General features: G+C 38.7%; 1 protein-coding gene across 3 annotated transcripts in view; it reads right to left on the minus strand.

Moving 5' to 3' along the window:
• ADGRG6 (adhesion G protein-coupled receptor G6) overlaps positions 1-20,803 on the minus strand; it is a 105,079-nt gene extending 84,276 nt beyond the window's left edge. The window contains exons 1-2 of one of the 3 annotated variants that reach the window (XM_087940100.1): positions 20,208-20,803; positions 11,550-11,647 (exon numbers count right to left, since the gene is read on the minus strand). In XM_087940100.1, coding sequence (XP_087796226.1) covers positions 11,550-11,647; positions 20,208-20,209 — 100 coding nt within the window. In that variant the 5' untranslated portion in view covers positions 20,210-20,803. The remainder of the gene's footprint in view (positions 1-11,549; positions 11,648-20,207) is intronic. The other 2 variants (XM_087940088.1, XM_026705596.2) reach the window with 2 other exon arrangements.
• Positions 20,804-21,227: the final 424 nt, after the last annotated feature.

Consider the following 21,227-nt stretch of genomic DNA (forward strand, 5'->3'; position numbering starts at 1 on the left):
TTTGCTTGCAAATGTTTCATTGCTTAACTAGGTAATCTCTTTAGTACATGAGGTTTGCTGTCTGTTTATGTACAGTACATTACCTTGTCAGTGTTGATGGGGGTGTTGTTTTCTCCTTGGTAGTTCCTCGATTATTTGATTATATAACTGAGTTGGCAGTTCCTCACTTGGACTATTGTTTACTGTTCGTTGTGTTTGATGTTAATCCCTGTTTATCTGGATGTTGATTTCTGGCAAGGTGATTTTTCTGGAATTGTGATTTTTTTTTAGCCTTTTCATTATTTATTATCTGTTTCAAATTAAATGTTGCTTATCCCTATGTGTGTGTGTGTGCGCACAATCTGAGGGTTCTTTTGCACTCAACTATTCCTGTTCAAATATCAGGTGGCAGTCATGGTTAGGAGGGCCTTTGCACAGCTTCGTGTTGTGCATCAGTTGCACTCATTCCTAGATTAGCGGAATCTGCTCAGTCACATATGCCCCAGTCATGGACTCTACTACCAAGGAAAATAAGTGGGTGCATTGCAAGTACATTGGAAGAATATCTGAAGTATCTATAGTGAAGAAGATGCACCAAAACTAATATACTAGAAAAGCTTACTGAGCATTTGAGAGACCAAATTGTCCTATATGAAGAACAGAGAAGAGGCATGGGAAGACAAACATTACATGGCCAGTGCATAAAAAATTGCAGGGAAAACAGATAATAACAAGACCTGGCAATGGCTAAGAACAGGAAAGTTGAAGAAAGAGACAGAGGGGCTACTTCTGAGTGCACAAGACCAAGCCTTATGAACAAATGCATAGCAAGTGTCACCTCTGCAAAGAAGCTGCAAAAACAGTGAATCATCTGGTTAGCTGTTGCAAGAAGATCACACGGACTGCAAGAAGATCACACAGACTGACTAGAAATGATGGCATGACAAAAATAACAACAACGGTGCATTGGAAGAACTGCAAGAAATAATATTTGACTGCAAAAAAGTAAGAACTGCTGGGACCATAAAATAGAGAAAGTAATAGAAAATGAAGAAGCTAAAGGGCTCTGGGACGTTAAAATTCCTATAGACAGGTACCTGCCACAAAACACCCCAAACTTAACAAATGTGGATAAGAAAGAGTAAAAGTCTGAGTAGTAGATGTGTCAGTATTTGGAGATGACCAAGTAGAAGAGAAAGAACTGGAGCAAATAACAAAATGCAAAGAGCTGCAAATAAAAATAAGAAGACTGTGGCAAAAGAAAGCAAAGGCAGTACCAATAGTAATGGATGCAATCTTGGATGCAATCCCGAAACAACTGGAGCATTACTTGAACATCATCGACATTGACAAATTCTCCATCAGTCAATTGCAAAAGGTGGGTTTGCTCAGAACAGCTTACATCCTGCAACAATACTTTTAACATCCACATCTGCCTACCACAGATCCTTTGGAAGGACCCAATAGGTGGACAAAAAAAATGCCAAATCTGTGTGGCAAACCATAATGTATTAAGCATGTAAAAGCTTTGGGTGCATTTTATGCTCAGTCTCCATCTGCAGTATCACAAATTACTTCCTGCTTGGAAAATTCCTGGACCATCTGGAACAACCAGACCACAATAATTCAAAGGAATAATAGGATGTTTTAACATTCCCCAGAATACTCCTTCTCCAGATAACAGAACTGTTTGCACATACTACATTCTAATATTTTTATAAATAATGATTTTGTGAAAATATGTAAAATATTATAATCTTTAAAAGTGGACCCGAATAGTTATTTCTTGCAGCTCATATCTGGACATAAATATATTAAAATACACATTAATATAAAATATATTAAGACAAGTATTTTATCTTCATACTGCCATCCTGTAAATGATACTTACATTGCAACTTAACTAACTGTAATGGATACCTAAGTCTCTATATTGATCAAAGTTACACAATGTACATTCCATCCAGCTTCTATAGCAGTGGTTCCCAAAGTGGGTGATTCTGCCCCCTGGGGGGCCTTAAGGGGGCCGTAATAGGCAAGGGGGCCGGCAGGGGGGCGTTTGAGGTGCTGGCCCACAGGCTCACTGATTGCCGGCCACGCAGCCCATTGACTGTTTCATCACTCTATAGCCGGAGCCTTGAATGCGGAACCCGTGCGCGGTGAGCCTTGCCAAGCCTGGGGGGGAGAGGTGGGAGGTGGTGGAAAGAGGACGTCTTAGCTTGCAGGCTGCCCTCTCCGGTGGAAGTGGCAGAGGCGCGCCAGAAGGCCTGAAAGCAAAACCCTCCCAAGGCATGCAGTGGAAGGGGTGGGTGGTCCGGCATTAGGGCCCCCTTCCCTGGAGAACAAGGGAGTGCACAGCGCCTGACCAGCCTCCGCCTCTCCAGCCAGCTGGGCTTGCACGCAGGATGCAGGTGGGTGCAGCTGAGGCTCTCCAAGGCGTGTTGCTCAGTTCAGTTCGGCTCTATGTGGCTGTCCCGGACCTAGAACCTAGCCTCCCTCTGCAGCCCGTTTCTTCTGACTGAGCCCTGCGCTTGCTTGCTTAGTTTCTAAGCGATCGTTCCCTCTGCCTCCGCTGATCTGGGCTGCTTCCACATGCCTTCCTCCTCCCAGGCTGAGCATAAAGATGAGCGGAATGCTTCACTGAAATTGGGAGTCTCTGAGCGTGTGCAGAGTACCTCTCCTTGCTTGGCCCGATGGAATGGACCTTGGGTTGAAGCAAAGAGGGTGAGGTCGGCTGCATCGCTGCCCCAGGGAGGTTGGCATTGCAAAATTGGATGCCAAAGGGGGCTGGAGAAGGGGCAGAGGGGCAGCTGCAGGGGTTGGAGAAGGGGCAGAGGGGCAGCTGCAGGGGGATACAGAAGGGGCAGAGGGGCAGCTGCATTAAGGAGCAGGAAGATCTTAGCCATGGTTTATTTATTGACTAAGCTGGAATCAAACAGCATGCTAAACTCTAAACCAGAATGGCTGGGTTGATATATTCAGCCCGTGTTTCTCAACCTTGGCAACTTGTGTGGATTTCAATTCCCACTCTGGCTTTGCTCTACTTTCTCAAAGTGCCACCACTGTCACATTCTTTCTTTTTTTTTCCTGTCCATCCATCCATCCAGAAGGTCTGCCTGCCTTTCTGTCTACCTACCTACCTACCAACATAGATCTATCTATCTATCTATCTATCTATCTATCTATCTATCTATCTATCTATCTATCTATCTATCTATCTATCCATCCATCCATCCATCCATCCATCCATCCATCCAAAATGTCTGTCTGTCTGCCTGCCTTCCTGCCTACCTACCTGCCTGCCTACCTGTCTTTCTGTCTACCTACCTACCTATCTACCAATATAGATCTACCTAACTACCTACTTATCTTCCAATCTACTTACCTACCTACCTATCCATACATTCATCCAAAAGGTCTGCCTGCCTATCTACCTATCTATCTACCAATCTATTTACCTACCTATCTACCTGTCTCTGTCTGTCTGTCTGTCTCTCTATCCATCCATCCATCTATCCATGTTCAAAGCGCCAGCCCTTGCAGGCACATTGGGAAAGTAGAACAAAGCCAATCTGGGTGGGTGGGGGGGGGGAGAGAGAGAGACCTGATGCATCTGATTGAAATGAGGCCTAGTTTAGACTGAGGCCCTTTTCCACATTGAAACATCTTTGCCAGCACATTGAATAGAACCTCTTTGGCTTCTATTAAAGGTTTTGTGGACAAAACATGGTCAAGACTATCAGGAAGCTCTCACATTTTGTTGAGGCTTTAAACAGGATCCATTGGACCAGATCTCCACCCTAAAAATTACTTTTCCCCAATGTATTACAGTGCCAATTCTGAAGAAGGCAAAACCAAAATGTACTGGTAAATTACAAGGAGAACACACACACCACTCTCCCTTCTAACCCTGCTGGAGCAGGTGATTGGACTAGAATAGATACCTCATTATCTTTCTCCTCCCTCCCTCCCTCCTTCTTTATTTCTTTTTATTTCTGTCCCTTCATTCCATCCCCTTTCTTTGCCCCTTTTTCTTTCTTTCCCTTTTCTCTTTCTTTTCTTCCTTCTCTCTCTCTCTCACTCTCTTTCCTTTCTCCTTTCTCTCTCTTTGCCTCTCTTAGGCTCACCCCATTGACTTGACCTGCTTGGGCAGGTCCCTCCAGTGCAGTGGGCTCAATGGGGTGGACCTGTGGGGCCTGCACCTAGAACGCAGCAGTGTCGGCATGTTTGAAAAGTAGAGCAAAGCCAGAGGTTGGTAATTTTTGCTGCAAAGAATCACAAAAGCTTCTGGGTTGTGCACAAGAAGGGACACACATCAATGCAATTCAGCAACATAAAATAATGAGATACAAATAAAACAAATCAACAAGAATCAGCAAAGCATCTCTGATTAGATTTTATTTACTGCTAGAATCTAATCAGAGATGCTTTGCCGATTCTAATGCAATGACCTACTCCAGCAGGGTTAGAAGGGAGTGTGTGTGTATGTGTGTACATGGCTGTCAAAACGGGTCAAGTACCTCTGAAGAGGCTAGTCATAAATTAGAACACTTACTAAACAACTGGCCATTAAATGAGGACCACTTGTATTTGGTTTGCCAGTCACCTGGCCATGCCCACCCATCACATGACCACCAAATCACACCTACCCCGTCATGTGACCAGCAACCCATGCCCAGCAAGCAAGCCACACCAGCCAGTCACGTGACCAGCAAGCCACACCCTCAAATTAGGCCACGCCCATAAAATTTGAATCCCACCCCTAGGTGGGTGGCACCAAGAATGAGTTTGTAGCACCAAGGAAGGGGTGGACTGAAAAAGTTTGGGAACCACTGTTCTATAACAAAAAATACTCTTGCTATTTCAAATCTAGATTTATTTAACATTATTACAAGGACCAAACTGGAGTGCCAACTGGTTATATATTATGTCCTCTGCTGCTAATATTAGGAAAGAGAAAGTAACAATGTAGATATTCAAAGTTGTGTGTGTATGTACATATAATATCAAAAGCAGAACTTTTAACATTGGGAGTTTAAATGGCTTTTTTTACACCTAAGAACCTTGTCAAGTTCTTAGGATACCATAGAAAACAATTTGAAAAATCCTGGTTTATTTCACTGGCCATTTCACTGTAAAATAAGGCATTCTTTGTAGAATCAGAGAAGTTCTTGTTTGACTCTGAAGACAATCGCACACAAGTATTCCCTGATCACAAGTTCAATGATAATCTCCAAAAGTTGACAATAAACAGTCAAGGATAATCTACTGCCCTGCCTATAACAAAATGAGCTACAGCACAATTATCCTTCTCCTTATATTTTTATTATTTGATTTATTTATATCCCACCTTTATTATTTTTATAAAAAAGTCAAGGTGGTGAATGCCTAGTTGAAAGTATAATGAAATAAGTACTTCATGCAAAATATCTCAATAAAACCATAGTTTCCTTTTTATATCTTCAGCAAAGGCCCACATTTTATATTACTTCTCATGTTCATAAATTTGTTTTGTAATATGATTAGCTTTATATAAAGTTGTTATTCCAGTTACAGAATGTATTTACCTGTCATCTCACTGGAGATGTTACATTACATTTTATTAATTGTGCTGTAATCATATCAGCATTTGTTTAAGATACACCCACTGAATCTCTCATTCCTTTAAACTTAGTAATGTTTTATTCATTTAAGGTTAATTATTATGCTTTTATTTCCTTGTGGGTGGATGAAGTAGAAAAAGATGGAATTAACACCTTGTCATAAATTCAAGGCTTCTTCTTTAGATTTTTTCCTCTTTCGAAAGCAAGCGATTTCCCAATTAGAGTGACAGAAATAAAGATTAGTCAGTTTTAATGAAGGAAATATGCAGCTCTCTAGATGAAACAGGAGATTTTATGTCGCAATGTTTTTTCATAGTCAGGACCAACTCTTTCCACTCCTGCTAACTTACAGGTTATTTCATCCAGAGAGCGAGTTATTTCTAATTAGCCTTTTGTAAAATGGTACCCTGTTTGGAGCACAAGTCAGATTTCTCAGTTGTGGTCCTTTGTGGCTCAGAATTTTTGAAGCGTTGGTTACAGCTCACATACAGGTTACAGAAAACTGCTCCAACTTGATTTACAAAGCACTGGTGATCATTAACTAGCATGAAAGCAAGAAAAATTTAAGTCAGCCCTGAAGATCATTGAAGTTGCAAAAGAGACCAGATATTGTCTTGCTGAACGTAATAATGCTCAGTATTTTGCAGGAAGTACAATTGACGAAGAAAAATACAGTATGCCTAATATATACACTGCTCAAAAAAATAAAGGGAACACTTAAACAACACAATCTAACTCCAAGTCAATCACACTTCTGTGAAATCAAACTATCCACCTAGGTAGCAACACTGATTGACAATCAAATTCACATGCTGTTGTGCAAATGGAATAGACAACAGGTGGAAAGCATAGGCAGTTAGCAAGACATCCCCAATAAAGGAGTGGTTCTGCAGGTGGTGACCATAGACAACTTCTCAGTTCCTATGCTTTCTGGCTGATGGTTTGGTCACTTTTGGACGCTGGTGGTGCTTTCACTCTAGTGGTAGCATGAGACGGAGTCTACAACCCACACAAGTGGCTCAGGTACTGCAGCTCATCCAGGATGGCACATCAATGTGAGCTGTGGCAGGAAGGTTTACTGTGTCTGTCAGCGTAGTGTCCAGAGCATGGAGGCGCTACCAGGAGACAGGCCAGTACATCAGGAGATGTGGAGGAGGCTATAGGAGGGCAACAACCCAGCATCAGGACCGCTACTTCCACCTTTGTACAAGGAAGGACAGGAGGAGCACTGCCAGAGCCCTGCAAAATGACCTCCAGCGGGCCACTAATGTGCATAGTGGCTGCTCAAACAGTCAGAAACAGACTCCATGAGGGTGGTATGAGGGCCTGATGTCCACAGGTGGGGGTTGTGCTTAGAGCCCAACACCGTGCAGGATGTTTGGCATTTGCCAGAGAACACCAAGTTTGGCAAATTTGCCACCGGTTTCCTGTGCTCTTCATAGATGAAAGCAGGTTCACACTGAGCACATGGTCACGTCTGTTCCCTTTATTTTTTTGAGCAGTGTATTTTCCTTCTGGGCACATCAAAGTAAGTCACATACACATCTTAAAAATTTAAAATCAGCATACTTTACTTTTTCACACATTTACATCAAATTGGTTGTTTGTCAATTTCTAAGCATCTGAGTATTTTTCTTCTTCGGGTATTTGATTAGTTGTTGTCACTAATATAGATGACTGATCCTTTTATGTAATTTTGTGGACTCTTCAGCATCTGGATTGCTTGAGACCTGGCAAATTCCTAGTTATCTCTTTTCATTTACAATACAGAGTCCTCAGCTTACAACTGGTTGTTTAATGACCATTTAAAATTATGATGGAGCCCCCTCAAAACATACTTACAATCCAGTTCCAATCCCTCATAGTCATGTGACAACATTTTGAGCACTTGGCACCAGCCTGCATTTGTGGCTGTTTGCAGTGTCCTGCAATCACATGACTGTGATTTACATTGTTTTTTTCCAAAAAGTGTTTATTTCTGATCTTCCCTTAGTAACGACCACAAAAACAGGTCATAAAATCAGCTTGTTCACATGATGAACCATCTTATAACCATTATGGCCAGTTTTCATTATGATCATAAGTTGAAGGACTACCTGTATTTGAATAAATACTATTAATTCAAAAGTTAAGCAAGCCCTTAACAAATAGAAAAATGTGCAATTTCCAATCCATGCCTTTGCTACAGGAATAGCTTTCATACCAGACAATATGTGTGGGATTTAGCAAATAAATTCTCATTTGGATATGTTTTTTTAACTGATGAAATACCGATTGGCCTGGTAGGTGATACTGTCTTATTACTATTTAATAAGCAGGCCTCTTGGTTTTACAACTACAAAAATAAATGCAACTTATGTAAGTTGAACTAGGAAGTTCTATATTTCCTACCTATTGTGGAAAATATATTGACATGTCCAGCTTATAAAACAATTTGTAGATATTTCAAAAGAACTAATGGAGAAATTGTTAGGATTGGCTAATAGGGCTATGCAAATATTTCAAAAGATGAACTTCAAAATGCATAGAGGTACAGCTGAAATATCTGTTCCTGGAGAGTAATGACAGCCACCTTTTTCCCAGGGTTATGCACCTGCTTCAAAAGCTATTCCCAGCTCTACCTGGATGAATATGCATGCACAGCTGCTTGTCCTTGTTGGGAAAAAAAATTGAAGAGAAATGTCTGTGCATGCCCACATATCAGACAGATGGAGGCATTTCTGAAACAACTGGTACAAGAACAAAAAAAGACATAGCTGCTTTAACAGTGGGGAAAGTGCTTTGGAAAGTGCATGCACATGTTCCAAATGTGTATTCCATTAGTACCTTTCCTTAAGATTTCCTAAACAGAGCTGAAAAAATTGAAAACCCAACACCTTAATATCAAATCCTATTACAACATTAAATTCCCTTATACTAATATTTTTAAATGTTTCTTTTATTTAAATAACAACCTTTTAAAAAAAATCCATGTCCAAGCAATAGAAGTACCCAGTAACCCTTGTTATGATCATTTCCATACTTACCATTTGGCTTTCATTGAGCTCTGTGTACTATGCTCTGAGGATTTTTCTGATTAGGGAGCAAACTACTTAGAGCTCCATGAGCCATAAGCACAGTAAACAGGTCCTCTGTGCAATAGATCCAGAGGACAATAGATGAATATTTAACCTCACTTCAGTTACTGGTTCTAATCCACTTGTCTATTATGCGGAATCATAGGGCTGGCTCTGGACAGTGTGGCTGACTCAATTTTTTAAAAAATGCCTTTCATAGCTGGTTCAAAAGTTTCCAATATTCATTACGTATGCTGCATTCATTATCCATGTACCAAGTGCGTTATTACTTCAATTAGTATTTCCAAACATTATTGCAAAAAAATAGCTTCCTGTTTTTAAGTAGATTTTACTTAATTTATGATCTTGAGTGCACTGCAGCATTTGTACTCATGAAGCAATTTCATGAAAATTCAGGAGCTACTATTTCGGAAATACTAAAGTTCATATCAAATTATAAAATACTATGATTATTCACAGTCTGATATTTCACATAATCTTTTTAACAGAATACCAACCAAACTTGCAAATTCATTACCTGAATATTGAAAAACGTATAGACAGGGAGAGTTAAACCTGTACTGAACTCAGATTTTAAACAATAAGCAGTTGATGTTGTTGATTTTCCCTTAGAAAATAAAGTAGTAAGATAATAGCATGATACATTACTCTGAGCTAATTACATGCTTACTAAAAGTGAACTATGCACTACTTTTCCCTTGTATTCCCATGTCCTGTGTATTCTCACTATCTAACTTGAAGATAGAGGCAAGAAGTCCTCTGGAGTTTTTTTGCTGCATTGCTGTACGTTCCTTAGCACTCAACTTTACAAAATCCATTAGAGGCCTTGAACATCCCTTAAGTAGATAAGATGATTAAAGAAGCAGAAAAAAATCAAATTAACATCTAGGTAAAAATATGACTTAAGTCTACTTTCCTCTTAATGCACTATATTCACTTTGGAAGTATTCTTTGATCTTGAGCTATCACCAAGATGTCACATATGGCAGTTGTGGAACTGTTTCACAATTATGCTTGATGTCACAATTGCAATCCTTTGTGGGTTGGTCATATTAACAGTGGCTAACCAAGCTGCTTTGACTATTGCCACAATTCCTATCTACTGAAGTATCCAGAACTATCAAGAGGTGCAGCATCCAGTTAGCACAAGGAACAGATATCGAATGAGGGCTTTACCAAAATATTGCAACTGCTTGCCAATTGCTTACAGGACACAATGTAAGGTGGTAGAGTTGACTTTTTAAAACCATATCACTTTTCAGGCCTAACCATCCAAAGGAATGTTTTTCCTCATTAAAATAACTATTCCAGAGTTAAGGTTTGCAGGAGAAACTTTGCGAAGATGGCCCTGGCTATCAGAGATCTGTAATTCTAAAAGGAGGAGAGAACCTTAGGCAGCATTCCTTCCAAGTTATGGAACCCATTCTTTCAAGTGTTGCATCTGCTTCAGTCCCTCAGCTTTCAGAAAATCTATAAAAACATAGCTTTTACCATGATTTTAATAACTATTTATTGATCCCAAAAATTGTACAGCATTTTAAAGTTCCTTTCAGCTTTAACAATTGTGACTTGAAGTTTTCTTGTGTCTTGTCACTGGGGTAAAATTATTTGAATTCTCCTCTCTGGACTATTACAGCAGTAGCAGTCATATCCCTCCTTCTAGCAGTTTATTTCTATCCACCAACCACTGAATTTATTCTACTCTTCCTTGTGCTGTATTTTTTTTTTGCGCTATTGTTGTCTTCTGAATAGAAAGAATTTATCTGTACCAAAAGCAATTCCTTCCTTCTGCTTCACAGAGCAACTCATGTCCCCTCCCAGTCTTCACTAAATCCAATTTACCATTTAATCAAATATTTAAAGAAAATTAAAAAAAATATTTTCAGAAATAAACTTCATTATTATAGCAATCACGAAGAGACAGACTAGTATGGTTACTTGTCATTGTGCTCTACTTAATTGCAAATCTAATCCAAACTATATACACAAAGTAAAGGAAGCCTAATTATCCTCCATTCTCCTGTTTGCAAAAAAATATAACCACACCTTCAAAGAATTATTGGCACATACAAATATCGTAAGGTGACAAGGAAAAATAACATCAAAGCCACAATTAAAGGCCACTCCTATCAGAACATCAGAGATCTGCCAAGGAGGGAAATTTCCAGCTTGTTTCCTTCCTTTGAGGGGATCTGTTTTCTTCCTTTTATATTTTCAGGTTTCATAATCCAGCTGTATAATTAGACAATTACTCTTAACTCTACAGAACAAATGAAGCCATACTTTCTATTCAGAACATACATTTAGTAGATGCTTCACAAAACTCAACTTCTTAAATGACACTATTGTGGGTACATTTCATATTAAAAGAAATAATTATTAGATTGATAGGTGATATTTGTGTAATGAAGTATGACAATTGTTCAATTCTTATTGCACTGAATGTTCTACACTAACTCCTAATATTAATGAACTTTAGCACTTATATTTGGTACTGTTACAGCTGTTGTAAAATTCTGTTTCTGGCACACTATGCAATTGTGCACAAGCTTGGAGATACAAAATAATGCACCATTGGCTGCCACCCTTGCGTTATTTGGGCATTTGATCTGAAAATCATAGCTTAATAAATTGTGAAATTTAATTCTAAGGATTAACAAGGAAAAATTAGGATTACTAATGAAGTAGAAAGCATCCATCCAAAAGTATAGATGTGTATATATGACACAAAGATGTATATTTATTTTATTAACAAAATAATAATATCTTAATAGTATAATTATCTTCAAATATCTTTTGCAAAACTTCCATAAATCCAAAATAAATATAGTTTTCTAAAACACTTAGTGTTTTTTTATGATTTACTAAAGAAATATTCATAGTATCTTACCTGAAATCTGTATGCACAGAAGACTGAGTATGAACAGTAAAAATAAATGTGACTTCCTTTTCCATTGACAGCACCACATCTGAATTTCATATAACATCCTATGGAACAAGGAATGAGAAAAATTTAGATACCTTTTAAACATTCCTGATATTACAAACCTACTTTTTCTTCAAAGAGCTGCTTTCCTCAATCTATTTTTTCTTGCATAGTATATTAAATACTTGCAGTCCTTTTCTATTTATTTATTTATTTATTTAGATTTTAAATTGATTTAAATTAATTTTGTTTCCACAGACTCTGGACAGTTTAAAATATTTTAGTCATACACCTGATAACCACAGTATAACTGCTATTACTTATTTCTTATCTAAAACAGAGAAAGTTATCTGCTGATCTCCAAATGTTTCAGAATAAAGCTGCTATTCATGAAATGCACTCTCAAAGTACTATTGTCTGAATGGTACTAAAAACAAGGAAATAAGTCTCATTCAAATTTACCAAATCCAAGATCTTTTTCCAGCGATTTAAAGGGGTAACAACAAAGGTGGGTATAAGACTGGAATAGCAATATAAACCTATAGTCCATGGCTGAAATTGTACTTGTGTTCCATCAGCCAGTGGATTAGTGGAAGCCTTGCTAGATCTTACAACATCACCTAGTTTACTGTAATATACAGGGGGAAAACAAATAGCTATTCTGATATTAAAAACATTGTCTTGGTTCTAGCTGCAACATTAAAAATCACACAAGGATGCTAGACCCTGTATTCTCTTCCGTGCATTCAGTGAAGATTTGGGGTCAATCCATCTGTCATTAAAGACACATGAAAATGAAAATGCATAGATTATTACAAATGGGATCATATGGGTCACCATTCTGTCTCACATCATAGACAGTCTTTGAGTGCAATATTTGCTTAAGGCTAAATATGTCAATTGAATTGGATTACATTTACAAGAATCAGAATATGGAAACAAAGCTAGTCATCATTACTCATTAATTGGTATCTCTGTGAAATACGTGTGTCAGCCTTCAAGATTTTCTCCCTTTGCTTTGCATCTTTTGGCTGTCATAAGTAACGGGGGGAGGAGGGGAAGAATGGTTATGGGAAGTGAGCTGGAGGTGTTACAAACCAGAACTGTATAAACTGGGGGGGGGGGTACATTCTTGCTTAGGTTTCTATCCTATCCTATGCGCACCTGCAACCCTTTATCAAACTATGTCAAGGTCAACGGACAGAAGCCTCATCACCACCTGGAGATGCCCACATGATGATATACACAACTTTTAATTGGATGAACCATTTGAACTATTGGGGGTGAGAACGTTGCCATTACTTTGTATATGTGATTTACACGCCCATTTTCTCAGATTCAGAATTATTTTGTTGCTACCACTTGATTTCCAGTAAAAGATATATTTTCTCTAATTAAAGGAGTCTAAGTATTTCTTTCTTGGATTTTGAATGGAGCACCAGTTGACATTATTCTGACTCTCCACATTACCAGCCCACCTGGAGAATTAATAAATTTTCTTCCGAGGGGGTCTGAACACAATGTCAAATCTAGCCAGCGACCAAGAAGACCTGGGAGCAACTGGAGGACAAGATTCTCTGCTGCTAGAGGAAGCAGGGGAAGCCAAATTTACGCAGCTCAACTTGAGAGAAGCATACTACCGGGTTCGAATTAAGGAAGGGGATGAATGGAAAACTGCTTTTAACTGCCGAACTGTTCCAATGGGTTGTTCTCCAATTTGCCCCAGGGCCCCCAGTATTATGCAAATGATAATCAGGTGTTACAAAAAATAATCACAAAGGGTGTTGGCCATCTTGATGATATCCGTATCTACATGGAGACTCGTGTTGAACATGTGAAACTAGTGCAGTCAGTTTTGGAAAAACTTCGAGCCACTAAGCTGTATGCCAAGTTGTCCAAGTGTGAATTCCACCAGGAAAAAATTGACTATTTAGGCTATCGCATCTCACATGAGGGCATAGAAACGGATCTGGGGAAGATTGCCATCTTGGAATGGGCCCCTCCCCGCACCAGGAAACAACTTCAAAGTTTCTTGGGATTCGCCAATTTTTACCGTCAATTTATCCCTGCTTTTGCAAAGATAGCAATGCCAATCACAAATCTCCTAAAAACCAAAGGGGAGGTGAAACCAAAGCCTAGTAAACCACTGGAGCGGTCCATGGAAAGCTGACAATGTGTGATCGTCATTACCAACAGGGAAGAGGAAGCTGAGGTATTACCCCTTTTAACTTCCTTTTGTACATCTGGTTCAGAGACAATGTGCTCTAATTGGTGATTACTGTATGCTCACTAGTATATGAATCACCCCACTGCATGCAGGCCAGGAGAGAATTGCACTATGATTAACCAAAGAGGCAGGACAACTGTTTCCTCCATTGGGATATCAGATCAACTGCTCTATGCTGACTTTTGCATCACTGCATCTACTAAGGAAATAGCTATATAACAATGATTATGCTACTAACAGAGCCAAGAGACATTTGCCTTTTGCAGTTCACTCTAACCTATGCAGCATCTTCATTACTAATGATGTTTTGTTTTATTATTATTACTATTAATTCTCCCATCCTTCCTTTCACCCATCTCCTCCCACTTATGACTATGTGACTGTAACTTTGTTGCTTGTATCCTAATGATTTTTATTGACTGTTTTCTAGTATGATTTGATTGCTTATTGTACCCTATGACTATTATTAAGTGCTGTACCTTATGATTCTTGACGACGAATGTATCTTTTATTTTATGTACTTTTCTTATCTTTTCTTTTATGTACACTGAGAGCATTTGCACCAAGACAAATCACTTGGCCAATAAAGATTTCAATTCTATTTAAAAATTCTAAGCTGTGTTTTCAGCTTGGCATAAGTTAGTATCAGCTGGTGTGCGGAGGGACTTTGGGGTTAGGATGGCAAGGAAAGTTGACTGGTTCAGAGAAAGCAGTTTGGGGTATCTCTGGGGATACAAATACATGGTACACTGTTACCACAACATAAAGAGAATTTACACCAGGCTTGTCAAACTCAAGGCCCGCAGGGTGCTTAGATCTGGTCTATGGGGTGCCCTGAAAACAACGAAGGATTGTTGCCAGCAAAAAAGGAATGAGCTCCATTTTTGCTAGCAGAGGGTTGCAGGAGGCTGAGTTCAGGACCCCGTTTTTGCTGGCACCCCGACACAAGTGACATTGAGCCCCCACCCCCAGGTCAAACACAGCCATGATGCGGCCCTCAATGAAATCAAGGTTGACACTCCTAATCTACATTGTGCTCCTCTTTATATTCTATAGCTACAAGTCCACTTAACAAAGGGCATTCTGACTAGATTATAAAAAGTATAGTTCATCAGTATCTAAAAGACTCTACGTGCTCTACTTCTGCTACATATGATCAAAAGGGGAAATGAATGGGTAGGCACTGGTGACATACACGGCAGAGATGTAGAAAGAAAGGAAGTCACACTCTTGATCCATTTAGATTTTTTTTTTTCTGGTCAGCTCAGTTACATCTTGTACAGCACTCCATTTCCAGAATAAAGTTGTATTCTGAAGCTGACTCTTAAATATTTCTTCCCGATGCATAACAGCAGGGTTTTAAAGTTGCCTTCACTGATTTTAGTGGAAAGTTGTTTTAAAACCTTATTGTCATGTAGGAGCTATAGGCCAGTGGCTGACAATCATTAACTGCATTTCGTAATATATAAAATGAGATTGTTAATTTATTAAATATCATCAGCCCGTATTAATATTAATCCCATACTTGTAGCTATCAATAAAATATTTATGTCCATCAGATTCATGACAATTGTGCCTACGTGAGAAAGGGAATATGAAGCAAATCAAATGCAGCACTTAGGTCTTCTGAGAACATCTGAGTTTCCTCACAGGCGGCCTAATATTCTCCAGATGCCTTACCTCCAGTTCCATATGTCCTTCCAGAATTATGAAAGATCTAATCTAAAACATCAGTAAAACAAGAAGTCGTTTTGAGATTAATCTCCGTGTATGGAAAGTATCTCCTTCTTGGTTTTTCTTTTCAGACAAAAGCAGCCATTTTACAGGGAACTTATATTTCTAATACAACTTAGCTCTTCCCTTGATAATGGCACAGAGATTTCTTACACAGGAGAGAAAAATGTCTATGTCTGTTAAAGGTAAATGTACAAACAAGATCAGTTTCATTCTAGTTAAAAATTATACAACGGTATTGATTTTTCATAAATAACTAGCCGATTAATCAATCACATTTTTTCTTTATTGAAGTGTTTTAAATTATCAACTCAGAAAGTGACTCAGCTTTCTGAAGAACAGTAACATTAAACTTAATGGTAATCCTACACTACATGTTGCTCTCTGAAATATAAAAAGCTCTTTGATGAAGCCAGACATGCTAAAATAACTGGATTAGCACACAACACAATGATTGTCCTGCATGTCAATGCAATTGCAAATAAATCCTTGCTAAAATTTCTGAAAATGAGATACCAGAGATCCATAATGAATGGTTAATAAATGAACATACATATTCTGAATTCTTTACTAGATGAAGAAGTTTGCTTGTATGTTTCTTAGTATCATTTTTCTATATGTGTATAATACTGAAATAGTCTACAGAGAGGCTAAGAATATTAACTGAGAAAAAATGGCTGAAGAAATCCTTATATTTTAAGGATAGGCTGTACTAATTCGGTAAAACAAAGTACCTTATCTATCCAGGAAAAAACCCCAAATGGTCAATGTACTATTATTCCACAGCTATAATTTTCAGCTAAGCTAAATAGTGCAAATGCATACTTCATTTTGAATATTAAACAGTTATCATTTTCAATCAATCCTACTTAAAGAGATCTTTTCTCACCTTGAAAGAGAAATCATGCCTATTAAAATCACTCCAAGTTCCTGGAAATCTTACGTATCTGTAAGGTGGCCCTTAATAATTATATCAGATTTACTATTAAAATCAAATCCACCCCCTCCCTCCCTCCCTCCCTCTCACTCACTCACACACACTTAAACTCTATTTTCTGGATTGGAACCTTTTTAACACCAAGTCCAGCATAGGCTGTAATTAAAACTTTTCATCATACAATACTTTTAAATACAGCACTCCCATTTTGTCTTTCCCCCCATTCTTCTCCACAATCCCTTTTCTTCCAATCTGCTGCAATCTCTTTTAGGATTAGTATTGCAATGTCCATACATTGATCCTTCTACCAGCGATCGTCACCAAAATATTTCAGAGGTGTTTTTCTTCCCTCAATTGCTACCATTGCAGCCACCAGTAACCAACTGTGGTTCTTAGACTGTTACATTGTGCGAGATATACATAAGCCGTAATAAATTCAGCAATCAGACAGAACACAGTTCACATTATTCTCAGCAAAAAATCAGATTCACTTAGATGCTGTTCTTAAGGCAGGGTGCATTTGGTTTAGTAACTCATAAGAAGTTTGTGAGGAAGAAAGGAAAGAGGGAGGCAGAGAGGGAAGAAAGGAAGAAAAAATTCAATTTTATTAATATTTTTAACAGCTAGAGTACTCTGAGCATTGTGGCTCTGTTTTGAGGTATAGTCCATTAATCTAAAAAATTTATGCTCTAAACCCAACGTGTACATAACATTCCTATCTATAGATTTAGTAGATTTCCCATGTTTTATTTATGGAGGCCTAGGCCAGAGAGATAGCAGCCAACAGTTGTGATCAAAATAATGATAGGAATAAAGCCTGAAATGGTTCTTGTAAGCATAATGTATTCAAGAATGCCCATTACTAGCATGCAGAATTCCTTGGAGGTATTATCTTTTATATGAAACTTGATGATCAGTTTTAAATGCTATCCGATAAAAAGGAAAACAGTCTACAAGAAAATGGATAATAAATATCTCAGTTTAAGAGGAGGATAGATAGATTGACAGATCGATAGACAAACAGACATATTCTATTTAGGCTTACCACTACTTTTATGAAAGTGCCATAATTCACCTTAAAGCCTTGCTTTTGTTGATTACAAATGCTAGTAAAAATGTAGCAGCTGAAATGAATCATTAATCTTAAATCCCATTATTTTAATACACATATATTGCTGATTAAGCAATTTACAAGACAGACATATTACAAAAATCGAAAGGAATTAGAGGGATGTTAAGCACTACTGTGCTATCAATATGACGTACTGTTATAGAGAGCTCTATACAACTCTCTAAAATGGCATGCAACAAAGCCTGACTTTGGAAAGATTAATGAATAGAATGAGTTATAAGTTTCCATGGTTTCATTCATATAATTATGACCTTGCATGACTACCCATCAGAACTACTAGAATTCATGCAGCTGCTTACTAAAAATGAAGTTTCAACTAAGAGAGATCATGCAAATAGGGATTTCCCTTTGAATACCATTTTTGCCGATTTTATACCATTTTTATACAAAGGAGAGGGGGAAGGAGAGAGGGAAGGAGGGAGAGAGAGAATGGGAGAGAGAGGGAGAGAGAGAGAGAGAGAGAGAGAATGTGTCACAGTTGTTTCCTTTAAAAAAGGATAGAGTTTGAAACTTCCAAAATACTTTGGGAAAAATCAACAATAAATAAAATAAGATGTAATAGAAGGATATTACCACGTGATATTAACCATTACTAGTAATGTTGCATAAATGATAAACTGAATTCACTTCAACTTTTTCACTTCAAGTTTTGTAATTAATAATCAGGAACTGAATCAAATTAATTATAAAAGTTAATGACTGCTATGTATTGGTTGCACAGATGTGGTTTTTTTTTTCATTTTAGCCTCAGGGTTCAACAGCTATTATAATGCAATCTTATCTAATTTCACTATCACAACAATCTTGATTAAAGTATTGTGTCCCATCTTCAAAGCCAACTATTCATTTAATACACTATCAGTCAACAAACTTATCCTGTGCACATTTACTCAGGAACATATATACTTTTCCATTTAGTTTATTCCCCACCAAGTGTAACAAGATATCAGGTTTAGACTTTTTCCTTAATCTATCCTAGTACTTGTAATTACTCCTCCCTACATCATAGTAGTAGAACACAAAGAAGGACAAAAAGAGAATACAATAAAATTCTCCTAAGCCTAACTCTTTCTTACACTGGTGTAAAATCATCTATGCCATTTTATACCTGCCCATATCCCCATAACATTCTCTTCAGATCATTCCAGCCTTTTGTAACTTGTAATAAAGTTTTTAAAACACTATATATCCCCATTTATAACTTTCCTTGCAAATTATTCAGAATAGTTAATTGTTTTATAATTGCTTTATAGCTATTGGTTTTATTATTGCTGTGAGCTCCCCAATGCGGCTTAAGATGGGCAGCTGTATAAATATTTTAAATAAATAAATAAATTGGATTAGTATGATGGACATAGCACAAAAATATTGCTTTTTAAGATTAATTTCAATAACTAGAGGTTTTTTAATCCAAACCAGGCAGACTTTGGGGTAAATTTCTTACAGGAAAACATGTTTGTGAAAATGTTGTTTATCTTCAGTAAATTGCTTTATTAAAAGTTCCTAAGTGCTATAGATAAAATGTGACAATTTATTTTCAAAATGATTTTCATTATTACTTCTTGGCTCACAACTACATATTATCATTTGACACTTAGCAAGTATCAACTCAAAGCAAAAGTAATGAGCATCTTAAGTCACTATGCAATATTATAATACTGCACATTCTGTCTAATATGTTAGTCCAGCCACTAGGAAAGTTAATTGCATCATCATTCAATACCATATTTTCTTCCTAAGATAGACAAGAAGATCTGTCACTGGCACCTCAGCAACCAAAGAACTTTGAAAGGTGGTGAGTATCTTTTTTTCATGAGTTTCCTTTTCCTCTTTTTGGCAGAGCATCTTTTTTTTAGCTGGAAGTATTTCTTTGTAAAATATTTGTAAAACAGTTTACTCACATCTTCTCTCAAATAAAGCTGGGCTTTTAAATCATGCCACCCCCAAATAATATTTAGCTGAGATCTGAGGCTATGAATCGAAGTTCTACACAAAAACTGAAAGTAAATGTCAATTACTTTTATGAGTGGGCTGCATCTGGGCTGCACTGCAAACCTGCAAGAAAACCCAAACCAGTCCATCTATGACTTTAAATCCACCAGATGAACTCATTTGGTTTTAAAAAAGAAAATCCACAGAAAGAACTTTCCTGTGATCATCCAGCTGTCCACTTTCAAAGACTGGGCTTAGGTCTGTTCCATCGCTGCTGGGCTCTTTTCTTTTTAACTTTTTCTTCCTTAAAGTTAGCTTTTGGGGCCCTACCTTTTTCTCTGCACAGAACGAGTCACCGGATCTCTCCTGATGACACACTAAACCATAAACCCCCGATCCTCATTCAGGCAAAAGAAAGTCAAGTCACTAGGAATGGGAGGGAAAACAAGAAGAAGAGATAGGGCACCAAATCCTTTGGCCGGAATGCAAGGGAAGCGTACAAGACAAAACGCGCTCGCTTCTCCAGAGAGGCTGACAAGGGAACCGAGACCGATTCGCAAGGCTTGAAGGAAAAGAAGGGACTGGAAAATGCGGGGAAAAGAGAAGGGAAGCAAAGCGCGATTCCTTTCAGTAAGAACAAGTGCCGAGTCAGAAACGTACATGCTGGCATTACTTGGTTTCAGTTAGCATCCTCTGGGGCGGGATTCTTCTTCTTCCTCCCTTCTTCTGGTCCTCGTCTAGCGCCGGACTGGTAGGAAAGTTCACGAGGGAAACCCCATCGCCCTCGTTCCAACCACCTTCGTTTCGACGGGCAATAAATCAATAAATTTGGGACCCGACGAAAGCGATTTAAAAAAAAAAAAAAAGGAAAGGGGAAATTGGGCGCTGGGTTTCTTTGCTCCTCCCTCTCCGAAACCTCTTCAAAACTTTTCGAGACCAACTCAGTGAGGCGATAAACTGGGGCTACCCCGGAGCGATTTATCCTGCCTCTGCGCCTTTCTGGCTGGGGAGAAGCCACGCAATCTCGAAAAGGGGTTTTTTGCGCGACTCAGCCTCTCGTTTCCCGCCCACTCGGGCGCTTTCCGCGAAAGTTAGGGGAAGCCGGGGGGAAAAAACCCCCAAACCTGCGCTGTTTGGGGCTTCCACGTGGCCCCGCACCCGGAGAGAGAGAGAGAGAGAGAGAGTCCCTCACGCGGCTCAGGGCTGGTTTCTGCGGGCGGCCGCCTCTCACCTTCTAGGGGCAGGCTTCCAATTCCGAGCCCCACCCCGGAGTGACGGCGGGGACGGGAATGCATCCAAAAGTTTTCGGGCGGCGAGGGCTGCCCTACTCACGCGAATGATTCACGCCATCCGTGTCCGAAAGCAGTCCCTAGTATCAATGAATCTCTCGTCCCTCATACTCGCGAACACGCCAGTGACGTTTGCTAAAAGAAGAACGCGGTTCAAGAATAGAACAAAATAGAACGGAATAGCTTTATGGTCACTAGGAATGTACGCTAATCGGCACGCACGAAAATGAAATTTCGTTGCATGCACTTCTGGCCACCTCCAATATACACTACATGACCATGAAAATAAAGAAAGAAAGAAAATTATGTATATATATCCACGTATATGACACAGAGAAACAACAGTCTAGTCCAGATGTATACATGTGCGGCAGAGGTGGTATTTATTTAT

This window comes from Pseudonaja textilis, chromosome 1 (assembly GCF_049901715.1).
Source record: "Pseudonaja textilis isolate UNSWEBS1 chromosome 1, rPseTex1.2, whole genome shotgun sequence".
Classification (NCBI taxonomy): domain Eukaryota; kingdom Metazoa; phylum Chordata; class Lepidosauria; order Squamata; family Elapidae; genus Pseudonaja; species Pseudonaja textilis.